The 24,606-nt window shown below is 41.1% G+C and overlaps 1 protein-coding gene across 19 annotated transcripts in view; it reads left to right on the plus strand.

Moving 5' to 3' along the window:
* Window positions 1-24,606, plus strand: part of AGAP1 (ArfGAP with GTPase domain, ankyrin repeat and PH domain 1) — a 397,188-nt gene that overhangs the window by 260,232 nt on the left and 112,350 nt on the right. For 16 of the 19 annotated variants that reach the window (XM_030016796.2, XM_030016795.2, XM_030016798.2 and 13 more), the window contains 2 exons: window positions 3,180-3,348; window positions 19,741-19,902. In XM_030016796.2, coding sequence (XP_029872656.1) covers window positions 3,180-3,348; window positions 19,741-19,902 — 331 coding nt within the window. The remainder of the gene's footprint in view (window positions 1-3,179; window positions 3,349-19,740; window positions 19,903-24,606) is intronic. The other 3 variants (XM_030016801.2, XM_030016791.2, XM_030016793.2) reach the window with 1 other exon arrangement.

A 24,606-nucleotide genomic window follows, 5' to 3' on the forward strand; every position in this document is an offset into this window, starting at 1 on the left:
GTTAGCTGTGAAGAAGTGAATGCTGGTCTGGCAGTACATTTTTGATGTGTTTTGAGTGGAATATATAATTTGTATTGTAAAAACTGTCAAAGGTGGAAGGATTTTTATGAGGGAGTTGATTGCTCCCCGTATCGTGGCAGCAGTGATGTAGACCTCGGGTATGCTGTTAGCCCATTCAGGTATTTATTTGTAAAATTGATGTTCTGGTGGTGTACAGGTCTGTATGCTGCAGGTTTGGAACCAACCTACTTAAATAATGGTAGTCTTTCATATAACACCTTGTAATCTGGCTAAATCTTGCCCTGGACACTTGGACAACTGGGAGTTATGTCTTTACTGGCAAGTCTTTGCTCATGCAGACGCCCACAGCATCACCCAGGCCTCTCTAAGTTGATCAAGTTCTATCTGAAAAGGAATTAGATTTTATGTCCCAGCTGCTCCACATAAAAGATTGCTCAGAAATACCATTTTCTTGGTTTCCAGCTTAACTCGAGAGCTTAAGCACAGATCTTTTCACAATCTTGAGTTCTAGTTGCTGTTTTCCTCTTGGGGTACATATACCCAGATGTGTTTTTGTGCAATGCTTGTACCCCTTTTCACTCTTTATTTTGCTGTCCTGTGCTACCCGCCTTATAGAATCATAGAATCATTTAGGTTGGAAAAGACCTTCAAGATCATCGAGAATCATAGAATCATTTAGGTTGGAAAAGACCTTCAAGATCATCGAGTCCAACCATCAACCATGCCCACTAAACCATGTCCTGAAGTACCCCGTCCACTCACTTTTTGAATACTTCCAGGCATGGTGACTCAACCACTTCCCTGGGCAGCCTATTCCAATGTCTGACAACCCTCTCAGTAAAGCAATTTTTCCTAATATCTAACCTAAATCTCCCTCGCCTCAACTTGAGGCCATTTCCTCTTGTCCTATCTCCAGCCACCTGACAGAAGAGACCAGCACCCACCTCACTACAACCCCCTTTCAGGTAGTTGTAGAGAGTGATAAGGTCTCCCCTCAGCCTCCTCTTCTCTAAACTAAACTCAGCTGCTCCTTATAAGACTTGTGCTCCAGGCCCCTCACCAACTTGGTTGCCCTTCTCTGGACACGCTCCAGCAACTCAATGTGAGGGGCCCAAAACTGAACACAGTACTCGAAGCGCAGCCTCACCAGTGCTGAGTACAGGGGAACAATCGCTTCCCTGCTCCTGCTGGCCACACTACTTCTGATGCAGGCCAGGATGCCGTTGGCCTTCTTGGCCGCCTGGGCACACCGCTGGCTCATACTCAGCCGGCTGTCGACCAGCACCCCCAGGTCTTTCTCTGCCGGGCAGCTTTCCAGCCACTCTTCCCCAAGCCTGTAGCGCTGCATGGGGTTGCCGTGACCGAAGTGCAGGACCCGGCACTTGGCCTTGTTGAACTTCATACGATTGGCCTCAGCCCATCGATCCAGCCTGTCCAGAGCCCTCTGTAGAGCCTCCCTACCCTCAAGCAGATCGACCCTGCCTCCCAACTTGGTGTTGTCTGCAAACTTGCTGAGGGTGCACTCAATCCCCTCATCCAAATCATCGATAAAGATATTAAACAGAACAGGGCCCAACACTGAGCCCTGGGGAACACCACTTGTGACCCGCCGCCAACTGGATTTCACCCCATTCACCACAACCCTCTGGGCTCGTCCATCCAGCCAGTTTTTCACCCAGCGAAGAGGACACTTGTCCAGGCCACGAGACACCAGTTTCTCAAGGAGTATGCCATGAGAGACAGTGTCAAAGGCCTTGCTGAAGTCAAGGAAGATAACATCCACAGGCTTTGCCTCATCCGCTAGGCGGGTCACCTGGTCATAGAAGGAGATCAGGTTGGTCAAGTAGGACCTGCCTTTCGTAAACCCATGCTGACTGGGCCTGATCCCCTGCTTGTCCTGGACTTGTCATGTGAGTGCTCTCAAGACAAACCATTCCATAATCTTCCCCGGTACCGAGGTCAGGCTGACAGGCCTGTAGTTCCCCAGATCCTCCCTCCGACCCTTCTTGTAAATGGGAGTCACGCTGGCAAGCCTCCAGTCCTCTGGGACCTCCCCTGTTGATCAGGATTGATGTCTTCTCATAAAATACAGTCTCTTCGTTTCATTTATTGCCCTCATAGTTGTTTCAGTTTCATATTTTTTTTCTGAAACATAAGTAACCACAACCATGTGTACCAGGAGGTGAAAACTTTGAGTCTTGTGTTCTGGCTTTAACATTCATCATTTCTACTGGAAATATCTCTTCTGATGTATCCCAGCATTGCAGCCTCAGCGGCTGTCTCACCTTAATGAATTGTCATTTGCCCTCTGAAAAAGACACCCATGTCCATTTACTTTTGTGTTTTCATCTGAAGTAGCCCACAGACAATCTAGGGAATGCCTTTGAAGCTGGAATGCAGAATCTCAAGAGCCAGTTTTTCCAGAAGCTATTTACAGTTTGAAGAACTTTCTCAAGGATTTCTCGGGAAGCCGTCACTTGGATCCAGTCCGTTGACCTCTGTCTTTCCACAGCTGACTGGGTTTGTCTGCTTATTTCCTCTTTGTGGGCTTTCCAAACAAGAATTAGGAAAAGCCTTTTCCACTTCTGGCTTACAGCTTTTAGTGTGTTTACTCTAATCAGACACAATTTGCATAATTTTTTCCATTCTATGATTTTTTGAGTGTGTGGAAGAAGGATCATATTCTAAGGAAACAATATTGTAATTGCAGAAATTCTACCAGTCAGTGCCCTTTTGTAACTTTTGCGCCTGCTGACCAATTTCAGCCAAATTTGAGGGAGAGAGAAGTGCATAAAATGTTGGCAGAGAGGAGACACAAGTAAGCATGCTCATGAGGGACAGTCAGCCTTGTTTTCTCCTTCTGTTTGGGACCTGCTAGCTGGTGAACTCCTACACGTGGCTCAGAACCAGCCATAGTGTGAATTGTCTCTTATCCAACTGGTAGTTGGAGGATGTATTAGAAAGCTCCAGACTTTGGGGGGTATTTGTAGTGAGAAGTGTGGAAGAGATTATCGAGAAAATGGAATGGGAACACCATATGGCGGGTGCTGGCAGATGACGTAGGGCAAAAGTCTTTTGAAACCAGGTTTCATTAGTTCTATTGCTTACCAAACTACCTGTTTCATATAGGGTTTTATTGGGTTTTTTTCTCTTACCAGGACTATATGCAGAACGTTCACGGGAAAGAAATCGACTTGCTGCGAACCACTGTGAAAGTCCCTGGGAAGAGGCCGCCGCGAGCTACGTCAGCTTGTGCACCCATTTCCAGTCCCAAAACAAACGGCCTCTCCAAGGACATGAGCAGTTTACACATCTCGCCAAATTCAGGTAAGAGAATACCATGCTAGGGAAAAAAAGAGAAAGACTGCATTTCTGGTGTCTGTAGGCAATTGTCATGTACTACTATGATGGGGATGATATCTATTAATAATTTACAAATCCAAATAACTACTGATGTGTAACTTAAGTCCTGACTGCTGATCTGTCCTCCATGAGAGATCTGAAGTTTCGGAGTAACCTTCAGTGCCCATCTTTTTATGCTTGTTACCTTATACTTGCCAAAACCCTACATAATTTCACAGAAATTAACGTATGTGAAGAATTGATGCTGCCCTACAACTGATCCATTAGGTCTAATACTTTGGAAAAACAGGAGATGTATCATTTGAAAGGGCTTTTTATGGCTTCCTGGTGGGATCCGCAGTTCTTCTTTCCACCTTTAGAAGGATGCATTATTTTGGACTTTCCAACAGGAAGATTCTTCTGTAGAAAGCTATTTTAGTTCATTTATGGAAGTAGTTTATAGCTCCTTGTGAGCTCTAAACAAAAAAGTTTATTGTTCGCTGAACTACTTATCCATACAGCTAAAGGGATTTAAAAAATTGCATTAAGGAGAAACATTTAAGACAATTTATCTTGTAAAGCGCATAGCTTATACAAAGCTCATAATGGTATAGTGTTGGTATAGAAGTTTTGTCAGCATGTTTGGGATGACGTCCATAAAATGCCAAGTGCCTTTAGCATTTATGAGTAACGTAGACGCCTCCAACATGTGGCAACAAAACCACGCAAACACACTTTTGTGCCTGTGCAATACACACTACACAGGTGGGATGAGCAACCGCAGGAAGGAACTTGGTCACCCTGCCATTCAAGAGTCTTCTCTTGGATGGTAATAGTTACCTTATGCTTCAAGTCAAGATGTAATTCCTTGCGTTTTTGTGATGTGCATTCCCCTATAGTAGGGGAGGAGGGAGAGGGCTTTTCCTTCCAACTGCAGTTGCTGCTCATTGAGATGAATGTTTAAAAAAGGAAAAGAAAGAGCAGCCTTGTGGCTTTACAGTGGTGCCACTGAGCAGACATCACTGGAGATCTTGTGTGGTATGTTATATTAGGTTGGCCTGGGACCTGAAATGTCTGAAGCCATGATTTCGTCAGACTCTTTTTCAAGTTTTAACCTACCCCTCGAGAGGCACGGAGCTGGCATTGCCACTGGAAGAGTTCATAGGAGAAAATTTTTCATGGTTGGTTTGTTTTTTCCATTTTGCTGTTTAATTTAGATGACCGGGTGCAGGGAGTGTTTTTGTTTTTTCAACATATTCCATAATTTAGGGAAGAAGAGTGCTGGACTGAGTCAATAAACCAGCAGTAAGACATCAAAATAAGAGATTTCTGCTTTTAAGACATTTGAACACAGGCAAAAATTACTTGATTGCTCCAGAGAAGTATGTTTCTGAAAACATATTCAGAGATACATACTAATATAAAGTTTATAGCATGGATTTTACATGTTTTGGCATATGTTTAGATTGCCAGGTCAGAGGGAAACAGCTTGTACATGACTTAAATGAATATTGCACATTTCATTTTGTTTCAGGACTCTCTGCACATGTAATGCATTCTGTACATGAAACTGTACAGTAGACAGCTCTCCCTGGCAGTGGTGGTAGCCACTGTGTATGTACCCTGGCTAGCCTGAGGTTTTATTGCACAGCAATTGTTTTAAAAGAGAAAATTTAATTATGCTAGAAAGTGCAAATGCTGGAAAACAGCTCTGCTTTTAGATAGTTTTTTTTCAAATAACATGGTGGGTATAGTTGGAGCTTCTCTTAGCATCTTCATCATCTTGCTTAGAAATACTGAAAGCCTTTTCTGTTGTTGATATCTGGTTAGTACAACTCAAGAGATCTACTGTGGTTAAGTCTTAAAATAATTAATGTCCTCCTAATGTATGAAAGAGTTGTATCCAAGGGAAGTTGAACCTGATTTCTGTATCATTACCCACTTGAATACCTTCATTTCCCCTCTCACGCAGCTGGGACGCTACACTGATCCTTCTTTAATTTTAAGCAAGTTCTTGACCTGCTTATTTAGCATGGCCCTCTTCCCATAGATAAAGCAAATATTGATGTCTTAATTATACTACCCCTATAGCTGGCTGGAAGAATAACAGTTTTGAAGCGTCTTTATAACTTGCTGGGGGGAGCAGGTGAAGACAGACTGGACTGAACAGCTTTATGCTCTACATGGCAGCCAGCCAGCCTGTTCATGCCTCGCTACCTGCTGTCTCATGCCCATTTTGGGTGTCAGAGGATATAGAAGGGGGGTGGCTAAGGTTTTGGGGTGAGAGGAGGGTCAGTGAAGATGCAAACATCTCTGTAAGGTTGTATTTCATTAGTTCAGCTGCGTATGCTGCAAGTAGTTTCATACGCGCTGTAGTATTTTTCCTTGCAGCCATTGCTTCTGAAATTCAGGTTGGTACATTCAGTGCATTATCAGCCATGGTATCTCTTCTTTGGGGTTTTTCTTCACAGGATTTGTTTCTTCTGAAGAAGCTGCCTTCATTGAATCTTTCTTACTTAAAGACCAAATTTGAGGTCTGTCTGGTTATTGTATTACTGGACAGGATGACCGGCAGCAGCAACACAGAGGAGCTTTTCTAAAAAAGGTGATTGATCCAATCAGTGGTTACTGGGTTAAAAGCAAACAAAAAAAAAGGAACTGCTAATCAGTAAAGTATAACTTAAAAAAAAAGTTTAAAAAAAAAAAAAAGTAGTATGACAGACTGGGTCTAGGAAATAACTGCCAGCAGCTCAGCTGTACATCAGTCCATATGTCACTCTCAATACTCTCATGTTCAGGTAAGGCTGAAGAGCTGCATTGCAGAAAGTGATTTCAAAGTATTAGGGGAGTACTAGTATTGTAAAAAGACACTGTCACAATCTGTGCCTGGCTTGTTAGTCTGAACTTTCACGTGGTCAAGTATATTGACAGTGGTTTTTATGAAGAGGGTCATAGCTTCTGTTGGGTGGGACACCTGTAGGTACTTGGTGCTCAGCTTCTGGGAGGAGTTCTGGTATCTCTGCAGTTATCTGTCATGCAACTAAAAACATTTGCAAATTATCCCTTGCAGTCTGTTCTACTGTCTCGAGCTTTTTCGCAGTTGTTAGTGCTGGCAAAACATTGTCTTCATCTAAAGTGTGATGCTTTAGAGTTGATCGCAGAGGTGAAATTGTCTGTTACTATTTTTTCATTGGGAGGTTTCTGTACACGGGTCAGCTGTACGGAGGAGGTTTGGACCAAACACAGAAAGAATCAGCACATGCTATTTTTATTTTTAGGACTGCAAATACACTACATTCTCACTGCTTCACATGTTGCCTCTTCCCCAAAGCAGTGATGTTTTCTGTTCTGTGCTTTTGTCAGTGCAGACTTCGTACCTGAAGTAATATTCGCCATGGTTAGAAGTGAGGACAATATTTCATTTAATTGTTTAAACTGGTCACGAACAGACTTAATTTTCCTTCTGCTGTTATGTAACTGGTACAGGTTACTGAACAAGCTAAGATATTAAAAGACCACCACTGCTCAGTTAATATATCATGTTTAAGATCGTCCCTGGAAATAGAATTCATTGTCTTTGCTTATACATGGTGATAGCCCAGGCCCACTAAAAGCATTTCTTGGCTGAGATTACCTATTTTCCACTAACTTGTGTTCCTATAAATGTCTGAACTTATTCTCATTCAAACATCAAAACCAAAAAAGTCAATGCATTTGTATTGTTGAAACAGTCAAATAGTGCTTATCTTAAATGATATCTTCATTTGAAGACATCAATGCTGTGTTATTAAACACTGTTCAGAAGCTGCTCCTTAAGTATGGATTTCAGTGCCAACTTTGCCGATAAATGTATGTATTAGATGACTATTTGATTGCCTACGACTGACATGTTTTAAATTCATTCTTTCATGAGTGCCCAACAGATAGTTTTCTCTGTCTCTTAGTGGAATTTCTTGTATTTTGGGTAGATGCCAGCACATCAGCTGGTCTGATAGGGAGGCAAAGGCAAAGCCTCTTGCCTATGAACTGGTGGGTTGTAAAATAGGTGCCATGGGGATGCTGTCTGAGACTGGTACCCTTCAGCATAGGTGTCAGGGATAGCATGTGGGCAGACTCAGTGTAGCTTGGGTCAGGGAGTAAGAGCAGGCATCTCCGAAGAAACACTTTGGGGATAGCTTTTATCTCCTAGCTCCCACTTGATTTCTGTAGGCATGATCACTGGTACCTTGTGTCTCTGCGAGGCAGTGCTTGCTGCCAGAAGACATAACACGCCGTCCAGAAGAGAGTTCAAAACTTCATTCAACTTCTCTTCTAATCCCCACCATGGTCTGTGAGGCAGTAGGGCAGCTTGAGCTCTTCTTTCTTCTTATCACCTTCGCTCTCTAAAGCCTTCTTGGACCTAAGTGATCGTTTGCATCAAACACGCTCAGTCTCTTTCTCCCGCATGCTTAAGGGTGGTGAAGATCTTTCCCAAGGCGCTTTCCATAGTATTACTAGGAGAAGAATAGAAGGAATTAGGCTAATCAGGTGATGTTGTTGTGAATTCAAGAGGGGTATACTCAGTTATTTGGTAATACGATTTATAACAGCCAAGCAGTAAGTGAAAGTTTTTTTCTGTTCAATCCAATTGATGTAGATGTCACATGCAGAAGGAAAAGTTTAAAAGCATGTCATTCCTACCACAATGAATTTAGTCGTGCTTTGTGGCACTTCTTGTCTGAACAAGATTGTTTTTCTGGTTTTAAAGACTGTTTGATAAACAGACATAAAATAACCATATCTCAGTGACAGCTATCTTGATTTGTAAATGTGTTTGTCCCAAACATCTGGAAGCAGATATCTCTGGGAAATAATTGTCTTAACAACAAAAGCCAAGTTCCAGTCCTTCTTGAGAGTTTCTGTTTCAGAGTGAGAAAAAAAAAAAACCAAACAAAAACAAACAAAAGAAAAAAACCCCCAAACCTATATGAGAATATATGAAGAAAAATAACTCAAGAAGACTCTTTCCTGCTGGGTTTCCACACTGACACAAGAGCTGGGAAAAATACTTTTCCCCTGATGTGTATAGTCCTGGTAGGACAGTGACCAAACTGGAAGTGAAACAGAGTGGGAAAAAGGAGTATTTTCTGTACCCTGTCAGAAAACAGACAAACGAGCAGAAGGTAAGGCCGTTTCTGCTGTTGCAAGACACCTTACCTGGGAAAAGGTTGACTTTTCTCTCCTAGAAGTTTTGCCATGACACCTTAAAAGTTGAAAGCTGGTCTCTGGGCTTTCTTGGGTTCTTGGAGGTGTAATTTGGGGTTTATCCTGTAAGAATTGGGATTTTGTGTGGCTGCTTCTCCCAGGCAACACAGAGGGGTGGGGGGGGGTTGTTTTAGTTTTGTTATATACAGGCTTTAAATAACAGAGTTTTAGCTGTGGCTTTATGAAAGGTGCTCGTACGTGTATGCTAACTTGGTGGGAATCTCTTAGTTGGGGGAAATGGAAGTTTATTCCCTTTAATGTTATTTGTGTGGTATCTTAAAGTTGTTGAATGATGCTTGAGTAACTTGTAAATTTAAATTAAATTTACATGGCAATGAACATCATTCTGTTGATGCATCTCAGATGGAAGTACTTCAGAATAGGGTAACTTGCAGACTTGCTCAGTTCAAACTTTATCTAATAGTTGGTAGCATAATGCGGCAATGTCATAAGGGCCAGCAGTCCTGTAAATCAGCCACTGGCCAAGTCTCTGTGCCTTTTAGAAGCTGACTCAGTTCTTGCTGACTTGGAGCAGGAGTGAGTCCAGGTTTCAATTACTCCCAAGTTGGGTTGGATTTGAGCTGGTTGACCTGAAGGTGAACTTATTCCTGAAATCTCTCCCAGGAGTCATTTATTTCTTCTCCTCTACAAACAACCCAAAGCCTGAGCTGCAGCAAGAACCACTGATGTAGAAAGTTCACATCTAAAAATAGCTTATGGTGTAGAGATAAATTGTTTCCTGATTAACACTTCATTTAAATAATTTGGTGCTATTAAATTTACTTACAATAGTGACTGTACAGTATGTGAAGTATCCTAAAATGTCTTAGCTACATAGCCATCGTTAAGTATGCTAAAGGTTGTTATCTGCTAACTGTATGTGACATTTCAGACATGTTATAAGAACGGCATCTTCACATTTTTATAAATGTGAGTTTTCTATCTGTTATTAATTATGATCATCTATCAAATCAATGCAGTAGTCATTAAGTAGTCTTATTTTACACTGAAGTGCTTGGAATCAGGCTGAGTTGGAATGGACTGCCTTCCAGATTTTTCTTTTAAAAAGGTAGAGAATTGGTGTTTCAATTAGACCGGTATACCTTCAAAGTAAGATTTCTGACATGGTGTCTTTAGATTCTAGTACCTGTCTAATAATTCTGTTCTTTAACTACTTCATTTTTTTTTACGTTTTACCTTTTAAGCCTAACTTATGTCTGCAGCCCAACCTGTCACATTGGGTAGCCATTTTCCACAGTGTCTGAATTAATAGCTGCTGAGTCCGGTACTGAGAGCCACTATCCTCTGAAGTGTGGTGTGCCATATGCAGGAGGGGAAGCATGATGGAAAACTGTGGGTAGGATCACTCCTCTGTTGTGGTGCGTTGTGAATTCAAGTCTCGATCCAAAGTATGTTGAATTCATCAGTATTTTTGTAGATAGTGTGATAATCTTTTTTTAATTGGAGGTTACTGTGAGGACTCGGATGTTATGATCAGGCTGACGATAAGTAAAAATGTGTATCAAGCCAAGAACGTAGGCAGTTGCTCCAAAGCCTATAGATCTTGGGTGCCTTCACAAAATAAATGCAGAACTGAGTCCTAAATTCTTGAATCTGCTCTGAACTCCTTACTTGTCAGTGACTGAGGTTGTGTACTGGAGCAGAGTGTGACTTGACAGTGCCAGATTTTATCTGGTGGAGTTCCCACGAGGCCAGAGGTTGGTAGTTGGTAGTTATTTGCTACTAATTTTGTAGTCTAATGTCGTATGTGAAATGACTTGCCTTAACATGAAACGTTTTCTGCGCTTCAACTTGAGCGTGAGTTTTATGGTTTTGCCACAGATCACAAATGCAAGTTTGTGATTCACTTTTGTCATTAATCACCCAAGTCAATTTTCCATTTGGTTGGGTTTGCTGTTAGTTCAGTGATATACAGCTGTAGCAAATGAAAGGAGAAGTTGTCAGTTTGCTCATTTCGAAGGAAAAAAGCCCAATTTTAAGTGCATCAGAGATTTCCCTTTCATCCCACTAGAGGGGGATCCCTCAAGGTCATCTTTTCCAGTTCTGTTGGACTAGGATTTGTTCTTTCCAGAACTAGAGAGAAATAAACTTTCACTGTTAGTACCCTATATTCCTTAATATAGGGAAAAAAGGAGCAGGGCAAATATTAGTGTCAATGAAATAAATATTTGATAAAAGCACTGCATTTGTTATATATTGAAGAAAAAAAAAAAGCATTTGCTTAGATTTTTGCGTTAGAGAAAGGAGGAAGCAACAAACTGTCTTAGGATTCTTTCCTGAGGTGGACAAATGGTGCCCATCTCTAATGATGAGTAGGTAGATAAAGCCTAAGAAATGTGTCGTGAAGCTTCAGGCGGATGACTGTAGATGCCAGACAAGATGCAGTCAGTGCTGCTCAGCCTGTGCCTGTTTCACTCTGGTTGGTTTTCATGCCTCCGTTGCGCCGTATCCTGAATAAAATCACAGATCTGTCTTGTCCACCCGATGCAATCTCACCAATTTTTGACGGTTACACGTTGTAATACTAACCGGTTGGCTGTTAAGACCTTTGCAGAATTGCTCGTTCTTTTTCCCCCAGTGATTTTAAAATATTAAAGCCATCAGGAGGGTTGAAGCTGATTTACCAAAAGGGGAAAAAAATTCACAAATGTGTTTTGAGTATTGAACTGCCGTTGACATCTAAAGTCCCAACCATGCTGTTTTCCTCCACACTCCAGCAATCAGGACATCCAGCAAACCCATAAAAAACCAAACTAATAGCATGAATATTCAGTGACCTAGAATACTAATTATTGTCATGAATATTAATGTGATCGGACTTGCTTTTTCCTCTTCTCTTTCTCTCTGGCTCTTTTTTTTTTTTTTTTTTTTTTTTTTTTTTTTTTTCCACTCAGCCGGCTCTAAAGATGGACCATAATGAGAGCATTTAAGAGAGAGAGCGCTCTCCGCCGTGACAGGGACCGGGGTAATAAGGAGAGCTTGATTAACGTGGTGCACTTGGGGGAGAGATGAGAAGATTCACGTGGGCCTGTTGTGGGGGAGGCAATGAGGCACCGGCGGCTGTGTTGCTGCTCCCTCAGATTAATGAGGCCTAAGAGTGCATTAGGAACAGTGACAAAGGTTTGATCTAATGGGCTCAGTCATTTTTCCTTTGAGTGACAGACGCACAGAAGTAATTGGCTGTGCAGAATGGCAGCTCATTGGCAGTACTTAAGGATACATTATCCCCGTTGTGTGGCCCGCAGAGGCTGTTTATCAAAACTGCTCACACTGCAGACATGCATTCACTTAGCTGCTGTTACAGTGGCAATAGCTATAAAAAAAAAAAAAAAGTCATCTCGCATTCGTATCTATTGTCTCTTTTTCGAAAATAAAGTTTCTTTGTTCCATTTTCTTAAGTCTGAAGGATATTTGAATACCAGCAGTCGTCCCTCCCGATCCCGAAGAGGCTCTGGTTGCAGCTCACAGGGTTTGACGAGGTTTGTAGGCTTGTGGAAAGCTCCCAAAGTTAGTTTGGCTAATCTTACCAGCTTTCGATGTAGATCCAGCGTGCAGGTAAAGACCCCCACCTCCCACCCCCTCTCCAGTTTCGTTATTAATAACTTCCGCAGACAGTCAAAGGGATTACGAAGCATTTTACATCTTTTGCCTCAGGCCCCTACACATGCTTCGCTTTACATGCGTAATACCTCGGAATTATTTGATTTTTCCCTGTTATTTTTTGCAAAGTTAAATTCATAATCGCTAACGTGATTTGCAACCAAAATGACAGCAATACAAAGTAGAGCATTTGCCGATGTAAAATGCTCACCTCTGGGTCTTAAAGATGCAGTCCCTTAACAAGCAGGTAACCTCCATCAGGACTTGCCCAGAAAGCGAAGCATACCTTATTTAGTCTGTTATTTGTTAAAACTACTGAAAAAAACAGTAATATGCCTGCTGGGAAAGAAAATCACACTTTGATCCCAGCATAAATATTCTGGGATCTTAAGCAGAAGCCCTTGGTGAAGATCTTGAGTTTAACTTTCTTTTAGAAGAGATGTCTCCTCTGATGACTTAATTTTCCTCCACACTTGCTGTGTTGGTTTGGCATGCTCTGAGAATAATAGCTTTTCTCGTTATACTCCCAGCACCGTGTCCTTCACTGCCAGGATATTTCTTGGCATTGCCTTGTTTGTTCATTAGTATTGACCCTTCTCGGTTTGTACACTACTAATCAAGCCCGGTTTGCAGAGACTGCCCTGCCAGGCTGCAAGATGGAAGGTCTTCCTCTATTAATAGCTGCTTATCCTCAGGAAATTTGTTCAGTAAATAAATGCTTCTGAAAAAATCTTAAAAATAAGTAAAACCCATAAGCAAGTTGTCTGCTATAGTATTGAAAAATGATTGTCAGTGTATTGAAGGAGAGTTTCAATACTGGTGTTTTGGAAAGATACTGTCGTCTCTCTCTCTCGTTCCATGTATGGGTAACCTCAAGTTATTTTAGGTCCCTGATAAGCCCAAGGCAGAAATGATGTGCTGTTTGCACACTGCCATCAGATCAAAACACAATCCATAGCAATACTTCAGTGGATTTTCCCCCATCAATAACCCCACTCAGGAACCTGGTTATGGAAGTCGGAACTCTCCAGCTCTGGTCCCACAGCTGATCTTCCTGAGAACATGGCCAGACTGTGCTCTGACACCTGGGCAACACCTTCCTTCCCCAGGCGGACTTACTCTGCTCAATTGGAAAGTCAAGGAGCTGTAAGTAGCAGTTTTCCCAGGTCTCAGTGCAGGGCACGATCTCCAGACTTGGCAAGGGAGGGAGGATTCATCCGTAAAAGATGGATGCTGGGATCTGAGGCAGCAAACTGATGGAAACTAGAAGAGCCATTCCCAAATTTTCCTCAGCTAAAGCAGGAGTTGTCCCAACATTCATATTTATAGGCAAAGCAGAAAGTGGCACAGCTTGGATGGTCAGCCACTTCTTAGGAAAGGTTTGTCCACTGGAAACATTTCTGCACAACTCTGGGAATTAATTCCTGAACATAATGCAGAATTGAGGAAAGGGGAAGGGAATGCTTTTCATCTTTTTGCAACTAGCAAAGTGGCCTCTTTCACTTTCCTCTTGCACCCTAATGCCTGAAGAAACTTCAGGGAGCAGTGTTGGGTATGGGTTTTGAACGGGCGACCCCAACAGCCAATCTAATCTACTTGACAGTGCCTTTTACTGAATTAGAGGGCATTTCAAGAATAGGCAGTATTCCTGCAACATAAATTGACCCAACATGATTTGAAACAATTAACCCTCTGATATCAAGAGTCAGGATTTCCTGACCCACAACTCTAATGTATTTTTCATTAGTTCTAACAGCTGGTGAGCGCAGCCCTCTGGCCTTAAGAGGTTTCTTTCTTTTTTTGGAAGAGAAACTCGTCATGAACATGAAGAGCCTAACACAAATAGAACATGGCCATGGTGAAAGCATAGCAGTAGGCTGTAGTTCATCTGATTCAGTCTTTCTGTGCTTCTGCGCAGCCGCTCTCTGCGGATCTCAGACGCTGCCGCTTCGTGCAAAAATATAGTTCTGCTTCACGACTCATGCAATGCCTGCTCATCTCATAAATTCGAGAGTATATTAGTTGCACTCCTGAAAGTAACTTCTTGTAACTAAGTGATTTGTTTGGGAGAGATCACAAATGTCTCTGCAGCAGGAAATGGAGACCACCTCCATGTATTTAAGTTACTTGTATCTCACTTCTTAGGGTATAGTTGTGAATTTGCATTTGTAATTCATTCTGCATTTGTAATTAGTGGGTGGCATTGTTGATGAAGGCTTAGTTTAAAGTGATGTGTCTGTTAAAATAACCTGTGCTGCCCCAGTGATGATTCACTATATTATTTTTGTTAAGTTAAAATACAGCAAAAGAGGAATTGCTAAAATGCTGTCTACCCTACTGTGCCATTACAAGAGCAACACGACAAAAACCCTGAATGGTTTATTTTTCAGTTGGGCAGGTTACTGCATATATGTAAGATAACATTTATGTTAAACCTTATTTATTGTATATTTTATTGAAATTTTTGTAATACACAGTGTCTTTATCTTTTGGGTTTTACTGACTAGGTGCGCACTTAACATCTTCTATGGTTCTGTGTTTGTATAAATCTTTGTTATTTTCATAATGTTTCTAAGTATTGTAATCTGATGTTGCATTTATGGTCTGTTGTTTCGTAAATCTGAAAGAACTGTGTATGACAAGCCAAAGTGAGTCCCTCTGTGCATAGGAAATGAGGACACGTTCTGCCCCCAGTGTGTGTGTTTCCTTCAGCCTCTTAATATGTACATACGTACACACAGGCATGCACTCCTCTGCTTAATTCCTCTTATGCTGAGTCTCTTGTCGTTACCTCATCTTTGCTGTTGGCGGCTATTTACACTGAATAGATGGATATATAAATTGAACTTTGTGTGAGCACGCTCACTTTTCTCGGAGGCGCTTCTGCTGAGCGTTGACCAAACCTAGAAATTATCTTGAATCTTAATTTGGATGGGTTTTGTAGAGCTTAATTGTTTGAACGTTTTGTAAGCGCGATCATAATGGGGTATTTTATAATATCAGAAAAGATAGTTTTAATAAAGCTGTTGAGCTAGAAAGAGGAACTCTTCCTTTGATGCTCCTTTGGTAGATGAAAACATTTTTGTTCAATAGGAGACCAGCATCTTTTTTTGCTCATTTGAGACCAGTTCTGGCAACATACTGATATTCATTCAAATATAAATGCCATACTCACTTTGAAATGCAAATTGTTTAAAGAAAAATAGCATATGGTAGAGGTAAGTACCTTTTCAAATCAGCTCCCACACTTTAGGGATGTGAGTACAGCTAAAATTATTCTTTGGAAAGAATCTGGAGCCTTTGACACATTGAAGCTTGAACTAATCAAGGCTTCCCAGTAAGCATATACACATATCCATATCAAGGAAACAGTGCTGAGAATACATGGATTAGCATAGTAATTTAACTGCCCCCTGCTAATCAACTTAAGCAACCAGCTGATGCATATATGATGTATTTTAAGAGGCACTCTTTTACAACTCCAGAGTGGGCCCGGTAGCTGGCTATGGATTTCATGTTAATGTTGAGATATGTATCTATCTGTCTACATATAGATATACAGATATGTGTGTATACACGTGCAGATGGCAGAGACAACAGATGCAGAATGCATCAAGGCATTGCTTGTAGGATCTTGACATAAAGGCTTTTCATGTGCCTAACCCAATATACAGGGTTTACTTTTCAGTGGGTAATGCTGGCCTCCTCTTTTTAACTGTCTCTCACTTGTCTGCTAAAAGACTGAGATGATTTCTGCTGTTAAGGCTTTATCCTTGAGCAAAAATAAAGGACAATTGCTCTGTGGAGGTCTGGATTGTCTGTGGAGGTCTGGATTGGGGTTTGCCTGTTATAGATGGGAAAAGCCGTAGGATTGTTTTGTAGAAGCTTTGTGCAGCATACAAAGTGTGCAAGAACAGCAGTTGACTTCCAGTAGTCCTTGTTTTGGTGTGACAGCATTAGTGCCTACTGGGGTGGTGCAATACTTGTCCTGGGCATGCTGCAATTTGGCTGAGAAGTGGAAAAATTAACAATGGATTGGGAAATAATGATTTTTAAATAAGGTTGTAACAAGTTTGTGCTAGAGCTGAATGCATTCAGGAGGGGGAGAGGAAAGGGCAGACTGTTTTCTGTAGTCTAGCCCTTCTGATATCTACCCATGGATTCTCTCTTGCATGGTCTGATATACCATGAAAACCTTACAGCATGTGAACAAAGTGGAATTTAACCTTGAATAAATGTTATCGCAAGGGTTGCAGGTAGCAGGGTTATCAGACTACGGCAATAGAAGAGGCAGAGCTGAGTTGGGTTGCATCATTGATCAGTGAAGTATTACATGATGGGACGTGGCACCTATTTCTTCCTAGCAACCCATACCTTTCAGAAATGTCAAGTGAAAGAAAAATTCTGGTTTGCAGAATAAGTCACTTCCTCAACAGGTTAATGTCATAATGTGGGGTGTGGAGTTCCGTAAGACGGCATTAAGATGAAAGTAAAGCTTTTGTGGCTGACATGATGATGTAGAAGTCTTGATACTATCTTCTTAAGGTTTTGGTTTTGCATCATGGTTAGAAAGTGACTGGACGTTTCTGTTCAGAAATCTGTGAACTAGGCAGAAGATGTCAACATACAAATATTGCCGCTCTCTGCAACTCAGCCACCCAGCACAGAGTAATGGGGATGTGTCATCCAGGCAAAGATGTCCAGTAATTGTTTCCATTTTCCCATGATACCTAGGAAATGCTCCATCTCTGCTTTCACATACCAGTTTTCTCCTTCATGATCTTTGTTACGACGATGCTCTTGCAGGAATTCATCACATGTAGCTTCCCATTTTACTAGGTGCAGAGTGAAAGATGGCTAAAAGTGTGCTTTTGTGGCATTGCTCTTGAGTCTGGCAGGGTAGATGGTTGTGAAAAAAATAAGTTGTTTCCAAAGCCATTTGCCAGTAATAATCTAAAGGTGCCCAGAAAGGTGCTACAGCAAAAACAAAGACCTTTGACTGTCTTGGCAGTTCTTTGTTGGCTCTTTTCCCATTTCCCAACAATCCTTCTGAAGTGAGGGACCCAGAACCAAGCACAGTGTTTCCAGATGCCTGTCATGGTGTGCCCAGCTTGTGATTTGTGTCGAGTGCAGTGTTAACACACATTCTGGCATCCATTGTTGACTCTTGAGTCCTTCACAGCAGTGCTGCTACTCAACCAATTGGTCCCCAGCCTCTGCTGCTACAACAGGTTGTTCTGCCCCAGGAGAAGAGCTTAGGGCTTCATCTTGGTGAACCACATGGTGTTTATGTTGACCTAAATCTCAAGTTTCTAGAGTCCATTTGGTCTCAAGCTCTGTCATTCATGTCAGCCACTCCCTTTAATTTGGTGTATCATCAAAATAATTTATTAATGTTCATAGTTTTTCTGGATTGTGAAAACTGGAGGAAAAGGTTATTTCAAAGTGAGCATCAACGGCATCACAGAAGTTCATTTGGAAGGAGGTGTTTCTTTTAGGAGACTTCAAAGTAAATGTAGCGTCAGCTAGTGTTTCCATTTTCTATTGTGACTTTAAGATGCTGAGCTATAGTTTGATCCTCTGCTTCGTACCTTTATTTCTGTAGGCCTGATTTCTTTGCTGAACATTTCTTTGCAAGATGTCTTTAGAAGGTGCTAAAATAGTGGCATTAACAAATTGCTCTCCGGTGGTGGGGTCAAGTGCACAATGTCCTGAAGAGGACCAGTTGTTGGAGGCATGAATTTTTTCAACAGTTTGGCAGATGATGGTCTGATTATGGAATTATTCTGGACAAAAGGGTTGCCCAAGGAAGGTGATTAGAGAGGAATTATGCGCCAGTAGCTAAAGCACTGCCTTGGGAGGTCCCAATGTGGTTCCAAAATCCACCTTAGACTTTGCACAATTGAGCAAATTAGTTTTTCTGTATGTATTTCATGTCTACAAAGTAGAGATTGCCACGCAGAAGTTCTCGAGACTGAGTAAGTACGTTCAAGACTCAGGTGGACAGATACTGTAGTGATGGATCTGTGTTAAGGACTAAAGATGAGATTTAGTCTTGGGAAAGAGGAGGAGAGAAAGGGACAATTATGCCAACCCTAATAAACACAAAGTAGTTCACTAAGCGCTGCTGTCTTCCCAAAGGCTGCTCTGGGAAAAGACATAATGATAGAACTGGGAGTCAGGAGATCTGGGTTTTATTTTCCAGTCTGCCACAATCTTCCTTTGTGGCCCTGGGTCATTTAACCTCTGAAAAATGGGGGAAATGATAGCAGATAATTAACAACCTCACAGGAGCATTGAAAATTAATTCATTAATTTTTCTGAACTCATCAGTAGAAGGTGCAATGGAAATGCAAAGTGTTAGGGTGTTTTATAAAATTGTGTCTGTTTCTTTCCCCTTACATGTGTTTGTAAAGAGTATTCTTAAATCCATAGAAGACCTGTGGGGTACCTTTTGAGAGCCTGCCACAAGGAATGAAAAGTAGCATTGTAAAATCTCTTTATCTTTATAATATGCAAGTCCTGTGCTAGGAATGGAGTAAAACGTGCTCAGAAACAAAAACTGTAGAGCAGACTTTGGCCCATATCAAGTTGTAATACCATCAGAAATCTGAGCTTCTGGAAAGTTTTTAATTGTTTTGACTCTAAAATTTATTCAACCAGATCACACTTCTGTTTTATGGCGAGAAACCTGTCCCTGTTGCTCCCCCTCATGCACACCTCCCAGCATTTTATTGTCTTAGACCTCACTGATCATGAAAATACTAAAAATGTTTCTAGTGTTTATTGGCTAAGGCTATTCTTTGTATCTCACCTTTTGTGTAGTAGGCCTTCAGTTAGAGTTGCGATGGGTGCATTGCACTGGGACGAGACACAGAAATGGTATTTGCAGTCAGTGGAAAAAACCTCTATTGTGTGCTTTGTGTCATGCTATTGTTTTAAGATTAAAAATCCAAATAAGTTGGTTTTGCTTGGTCTCGCAATGCTAGTAGTTATTTGTTCCCCATCACTGTGTTCTTGGCTTGACTTGGGGGACATACTTACATGAAATATTATTTAGAGGTAGATTGTTTTAAACTCTTTGAGTTGGCTTAGTTGTCTTATCTTGGTTGCTTGTGTAAACAGTGTTTTTCAGGAATAAATGTTATTTTCTGTGCACAGTCTGTCTTTTGTGCTGTACCTGCGACAAGTGGAGAACCTCTACAAAATGCGACTGGTAGCAAAGTTGTGGAGGATTGTGTTTTCCAGAAAATGAATGAACAGAAGGAGGTGAAATCTTAAGAATTTAGGCTCTTTTGTCAGAAGTTCCTAGCTGGATTTGAGTGGGCTGCTGAAATCTGCAGTGCCCCAAGCTGGTCGCAGGACCGTTGTCTTCAGTTTCAGGGATGGCTGCGTTGTTTTTTTGTGTTGGTTAAGTAATCTCTTCTGCTCTGTTAAGATGCACCCATCCATCTTCATGCAAATCAATTTTGTCTTCTCTATTGACACAATTTGTTTTCCATTTATGTCTAGGGAACGTGACTACTAGCACATCTGTGTCTCAGATGGCAAGTGGGATCAGTCTAGTCTCCTTCAACAGTCGTCCGGATGGTATGCATCAGCGCTCTTATTCGGTCTCCAGTGCAGATCAGTGGAGTGAGGCAACAGTCATTGCAAACTCTGGCATTAGCAGTGGTAAGAAACCTGGAGCTGGGGGGGTTTATCTGCTTTGGGGTGAAGGGGGTATTTGGTGGTTTGCTTTTTTTAAAAAGAAAAAAAAAAAAATACAACCTGATGTTCACCCAGATGCTCTGTTGGAAGCCAAACTTCTAGCATCTGAGAGAAAAAGGAGAAATTAGGGAAAAGAGAACAGATCAATACAATACTTTTTCAGCAGGAAGAGCGAATGTAATTATAATACTGCCTAATTTTAATTTCAGGTACGTAATGTAGGTTGTTCACTTGATATTCTTATTTTCTTACTCTGTGTGGTAGGTATTAGCAGTAAATTATCCTCCAGATCTTTTCATCGTCGTGTCCTTTCTCGGCTGTGCTCTTGCTTTAATGTATGCACACTACTGGCGTAGTAGTGTTTTCTCTGTGGAGCGTTTAACAGTATTAAAAGGAGCAAACACTATTCCAGATGGTGTTTTGCAATGATTAGATTGTAACAGTGAGACAGGGATTGTTGTTCTTAAAGAGTATGCGTGATATTTGGTAACAAAATGGTGCATCAGGCCTCAGCGGAGTGCCGGAGAAGGACAGAGATATAATGCTCTTCACCTATAGCTGACCTGCTGCCTACGCAAACGAGAGCATCCTTGGAGCAGCCGTGGCGAGTGCGCTGGGACTCAGGTGTTTCTGTTGTGGCGTGCTGCAGAGATGGTTCATACTGGTGAGGCACACGTGTCCAGGAGCGTGGGGTTTCATAGGCAGTTAGAGAAACCATGGTAGGTTCATGAAAGGAGGGGGAAAGGAGGCGACTGTGTGAAAGGAGAAAGAACTGAGAAGAACTTGAGAATATGGATAGCGGGGGGGTAAATTGTAAACAGGACAGGAGAAGGGGGAGAAAAAGCTGTTTCTGATGGCTATCCCTAAAATAGTGAGAGTTATAGGAGTATGAAAACTATTTCACATGCCCATATATATATATATACATATATATGTATGTGTGTGTGTGTGTATATATCTGTATAAGGTTTGAATCCGAGTATAGCCCTGATGCTGGCTCTGGGTTTTTAAGCAGCTTTGGACAGCTTTTCAGTGCCACCTTATGAGAACAGAGGGTTTAAAATCGTACTCACTGAGGGCTCTGAGTGGCATTAGCTCTCAAGTTCATAGCTGCTGAAGCACATACATTTCTGGAGCTCTAAACTGGTGGAAAACATCTTCAGGAGCGTGATATTTGCATCAAAATGGTACAGACTTTGGCCAAGAATTTTCTAAAGCAAGCACCCTTTATTTCAGCCTCGGTGACAGCCAGAGATACTGCTAAGCAGCACGATAAAATGTTTCAGTGCTGTTCTCTGTCCACCAAACTCACCCCTTCCTTTGGAAACTGGTTAGTCTTTTATGGCAATCAGCAGTGCCCTACATGGATTCCTTTAGACTGAACCGGTTTCACGGTTAAGGCCGTATATTTCTCTCTCCTTTTCCCAAGCTGCTTCATCGTTTTAATCCACCCCAATTCTGCTTTCCTTTTAAAAGGTTATACCAAAGTTGCGGCTTTTTGCACCCTTCTTTTATACTGTAGCTTTTCAAAGAAAAGTTGGAGAATATTGTCTGTTTACCCTAGAAGGGAGGCAAGTGAAAGTCAAGATGTAGTCTCTGGTCCTTTACACCTTGCCATACCTACCAACAGGTGAGCAGATGCTGTCCCCGTGCTCCTTAGTGCCAGATGTGACAACAGAGGCTGCAGTAGAGGAAAATCTTCAAAATGCAGAATTCAATGAGTTCCTAAAAGTGTCATGTAATTAATATGTTCAAAAGTAGAAATATAACCTAAATTCCTACCTTTTCCCTTCCCCTTTACTTTGTAATGCTGTTTCTATTTTCGAGATATTTGCTGGACTTGTCTTTTGTTGCTGAGGCTGCACTTCAGCTAGTTTTAAATTCCTGGTGAAGGGAACCTTTTCTCCTACACAAGCTCTCTACTCCCAAGTACGTGCAGTACCTTTTTCTGACTTGACGTTCATATGTGATTACTTCTGGATCAAAAGAGATGACAGCTAGCATTATCTATGAAATATTTATTCAAAAAATGCAGGTGACTGGTGGGTGCTTCTGAATAAGCTTGACTTGAATAATTTCTTGCAGAGGTTCTACTTAAAAAAAAAAAAAAGAAACGTTGGGGTTTTTATAAATATGGGGGAAAAATTGGGAGTTTTAGGCAACTAAGGGTCAGCAGAAACAGAAGTATTGTGATAAAACTGCTACAAAACCTCAAGAATAATTCACTGCTATCAGTGTATCATCTTTTGGTAAGCTCATAGATGTGTCCTTTATGTTGGCAAGTTGACGCATGAAAAACCCTTTTTAATTTCAGGGGGTTTTTCTCCATTAAAAGATTTTTGAATTTTAGTCATAAAAAGATAATACTGTGAAAGCAGCAGGTATGGCGAGAAGCTAAGCATCTTTTGGAATTCAAATGCCAATGTACTGGAGAATATGCCTGCTTATTGTCACATGGTTTTATTGTAGACAAAATAACATATTGGGATTCAATTTTTCTCTGCACCTTTTTTTCACATTAAATTAATACTTTGTGTGGCTCCGGAGAACTTTTCAAAGTCTTCCGAACCAGACCTTTGGTTTCCTGGGGCTTCTGTCTTTCAAGCAGCTGTGAACATCTCCTAATTAGATAAATTACTTTGTAGTGGGCAGAGCCACAAAACAGGAGGTGCTGGTTAAATTAAAGGGGAAAAATAGAAAAATCCATTCTCTGAAATGGAATGCCCCACTGCTTTATGACTATTACTGTTGTAAGGTTTTACATTTAAGTACCTGAGGTTTAAAATTAAATGTCTAATATAATTTGGCACTGGTAACGTGAAGCCTGTGACTGCCCTCGGAGAAAATCTAGACAGCTTAGTTCAGTGTTTCAAATTGCTGTCTGCTTGATAGTGAGCGGATCGTGCGACTGGCTCACTATTTAGCTAAATACCACCTGCTGTTCAGCATAATTTTGAATGCAGTCACATATTTGCCTTAAAAACTCAGAAATTTAAAAAGACTGTTCCAGCAGCACATGAAAAATTAATTCTTTTTACATTTTTTTCTTACTCTTGTAAGTACTTGACAGAAGTAATTTTAGCAGCAAGAGAGAATAAAAACTGGGGGCAGTAAATCCCTGTCCGGGAACCTCTTGTGTAGATTCTTTATGGACCCAGAATTGATCTACATGTCAGATCCTGATGTAGTTTAAACTGTTTATCACCCTAATGGTGGTAGCGAGACCATGAACATCAACTTGTAATCCTCCATGAAAGAAATTGGTGTTTGCAGTCAATGAAGGAGCAGCTTAGCTTTATTGATAGATTTAGAACAATTACTGCTGCTGCAACTATTGGCTGAGAGGTTTTCCTGGATCGCATTGGAAGCCTGTGATTTTTTTTCTTTGATAAATCTTTTCCTTGATGGATCATTTTTTTTTCACCCAGAATTATCTATAGTTGCTTGCTGCTGGGGAATAAGAGGGTTGTCTGGTCTCAGGGGAGCCATTCGTAACCTGTGCAGGTGTTGGAAGTTTGGCTCAAGAGTGCATATCTGCATGATTCCTCCTCTGCAAATTTGGCTCATTTTATTTAAAACCTTCTTTTTCTTCTGCAAATTTTCTTAGCTAGGAAAAGCAGGACCATTTTGAGGAATCAAGGAGAAGCTGGCCAGGAGTACTCTTGTGAGGCATCTCAAACTTGAGTACAAAACACAGTTTTTTCTGATGGAACACAGATTAATATTAACTAGTGGTGTTGCTGCTACTAATAAGAGATGGTGCTGTCTGTTCTACAGTCTTCACTATTTGTACGTTGCTAAAGAATTGAGAGACAGATCCTCAAACTTCACATCAGAGCTTTCTTTTGATGGAAGAAACCACAGCCAGCTGTATTACAAAAATTAGGTTCATGAGACTTAACTCACAGAAGACTGAGGATGTTATTTCCTACCTGGGGGTGAAGTAGTAGCTTGTTCATTCTCTTTTTAAATGTCAGGTTTTATAGTTTGGCCTCTAAGACTGTGTCCTGAGACTATTGGAGGGAGGAATTTCTTCCTTAAAGTTACAATATTAAGCTGTTCTGAAACAGTGCTCCAAACAGTAGTTTGCATGGGACAGGGATTTCTTTCCTCTGGACTTGTAAATTGTCATTTGAATTCTAGCATGATATAAAATTCTGCCGTAAATCAAATATCTGTTTAAATATCATCCACTTAGGCTTTATCACTATACAATTGCTTGTACGGGCCATTTGATCTCGGCTATAATTTATGTAAGTTGTAATACCTGGTGTCTTTTGAGTTTCTAACAGTTTGGTGTTAGGGTTTATTAATGTAAAATTGAGTTCTCACAGTGCCATGGGGTATGAGAGGTCATCAGAGTGTTTATATTAATGCATACCTTACAACTTGCCTTACTTTTCTGGTCGTAAGCACTTGGAATGATTAAACGATGAAGTCTTCTGCTATACGTTGAAAAAGAAAATGGTTCAACTTGCCTCTGACAGTCATAACACTTTCATTTCAAAAGTGAACCAGAAAACATCATTTAGAGTTGTTGGAATTCAAGAGGCAAGTTCTTGACTAGGATAAATTATATAATTTCAAATAGATTTACAGAGTTTCAGAAATGTTTGTGATAAGTGTGTATAGATGGTTTAGGTTGGAAGAGCTTTTTCCTCCTTTTTA

The sequence above is a fragment of the Aquila chrysaetos genome, chromosome 6, assembly GCF_900496995.4.
Source record: "Aquila chrysaetos chrysaetos chromosome 6, bAquChr1.4, whole genome shotgun sequence".
NCBI classification, from domain to species: Eukaryota; Metazoa; Chordata; class Aves; order Accipitriformes; family Accipitridae; genus Aquila; species Aquila chrysaetos.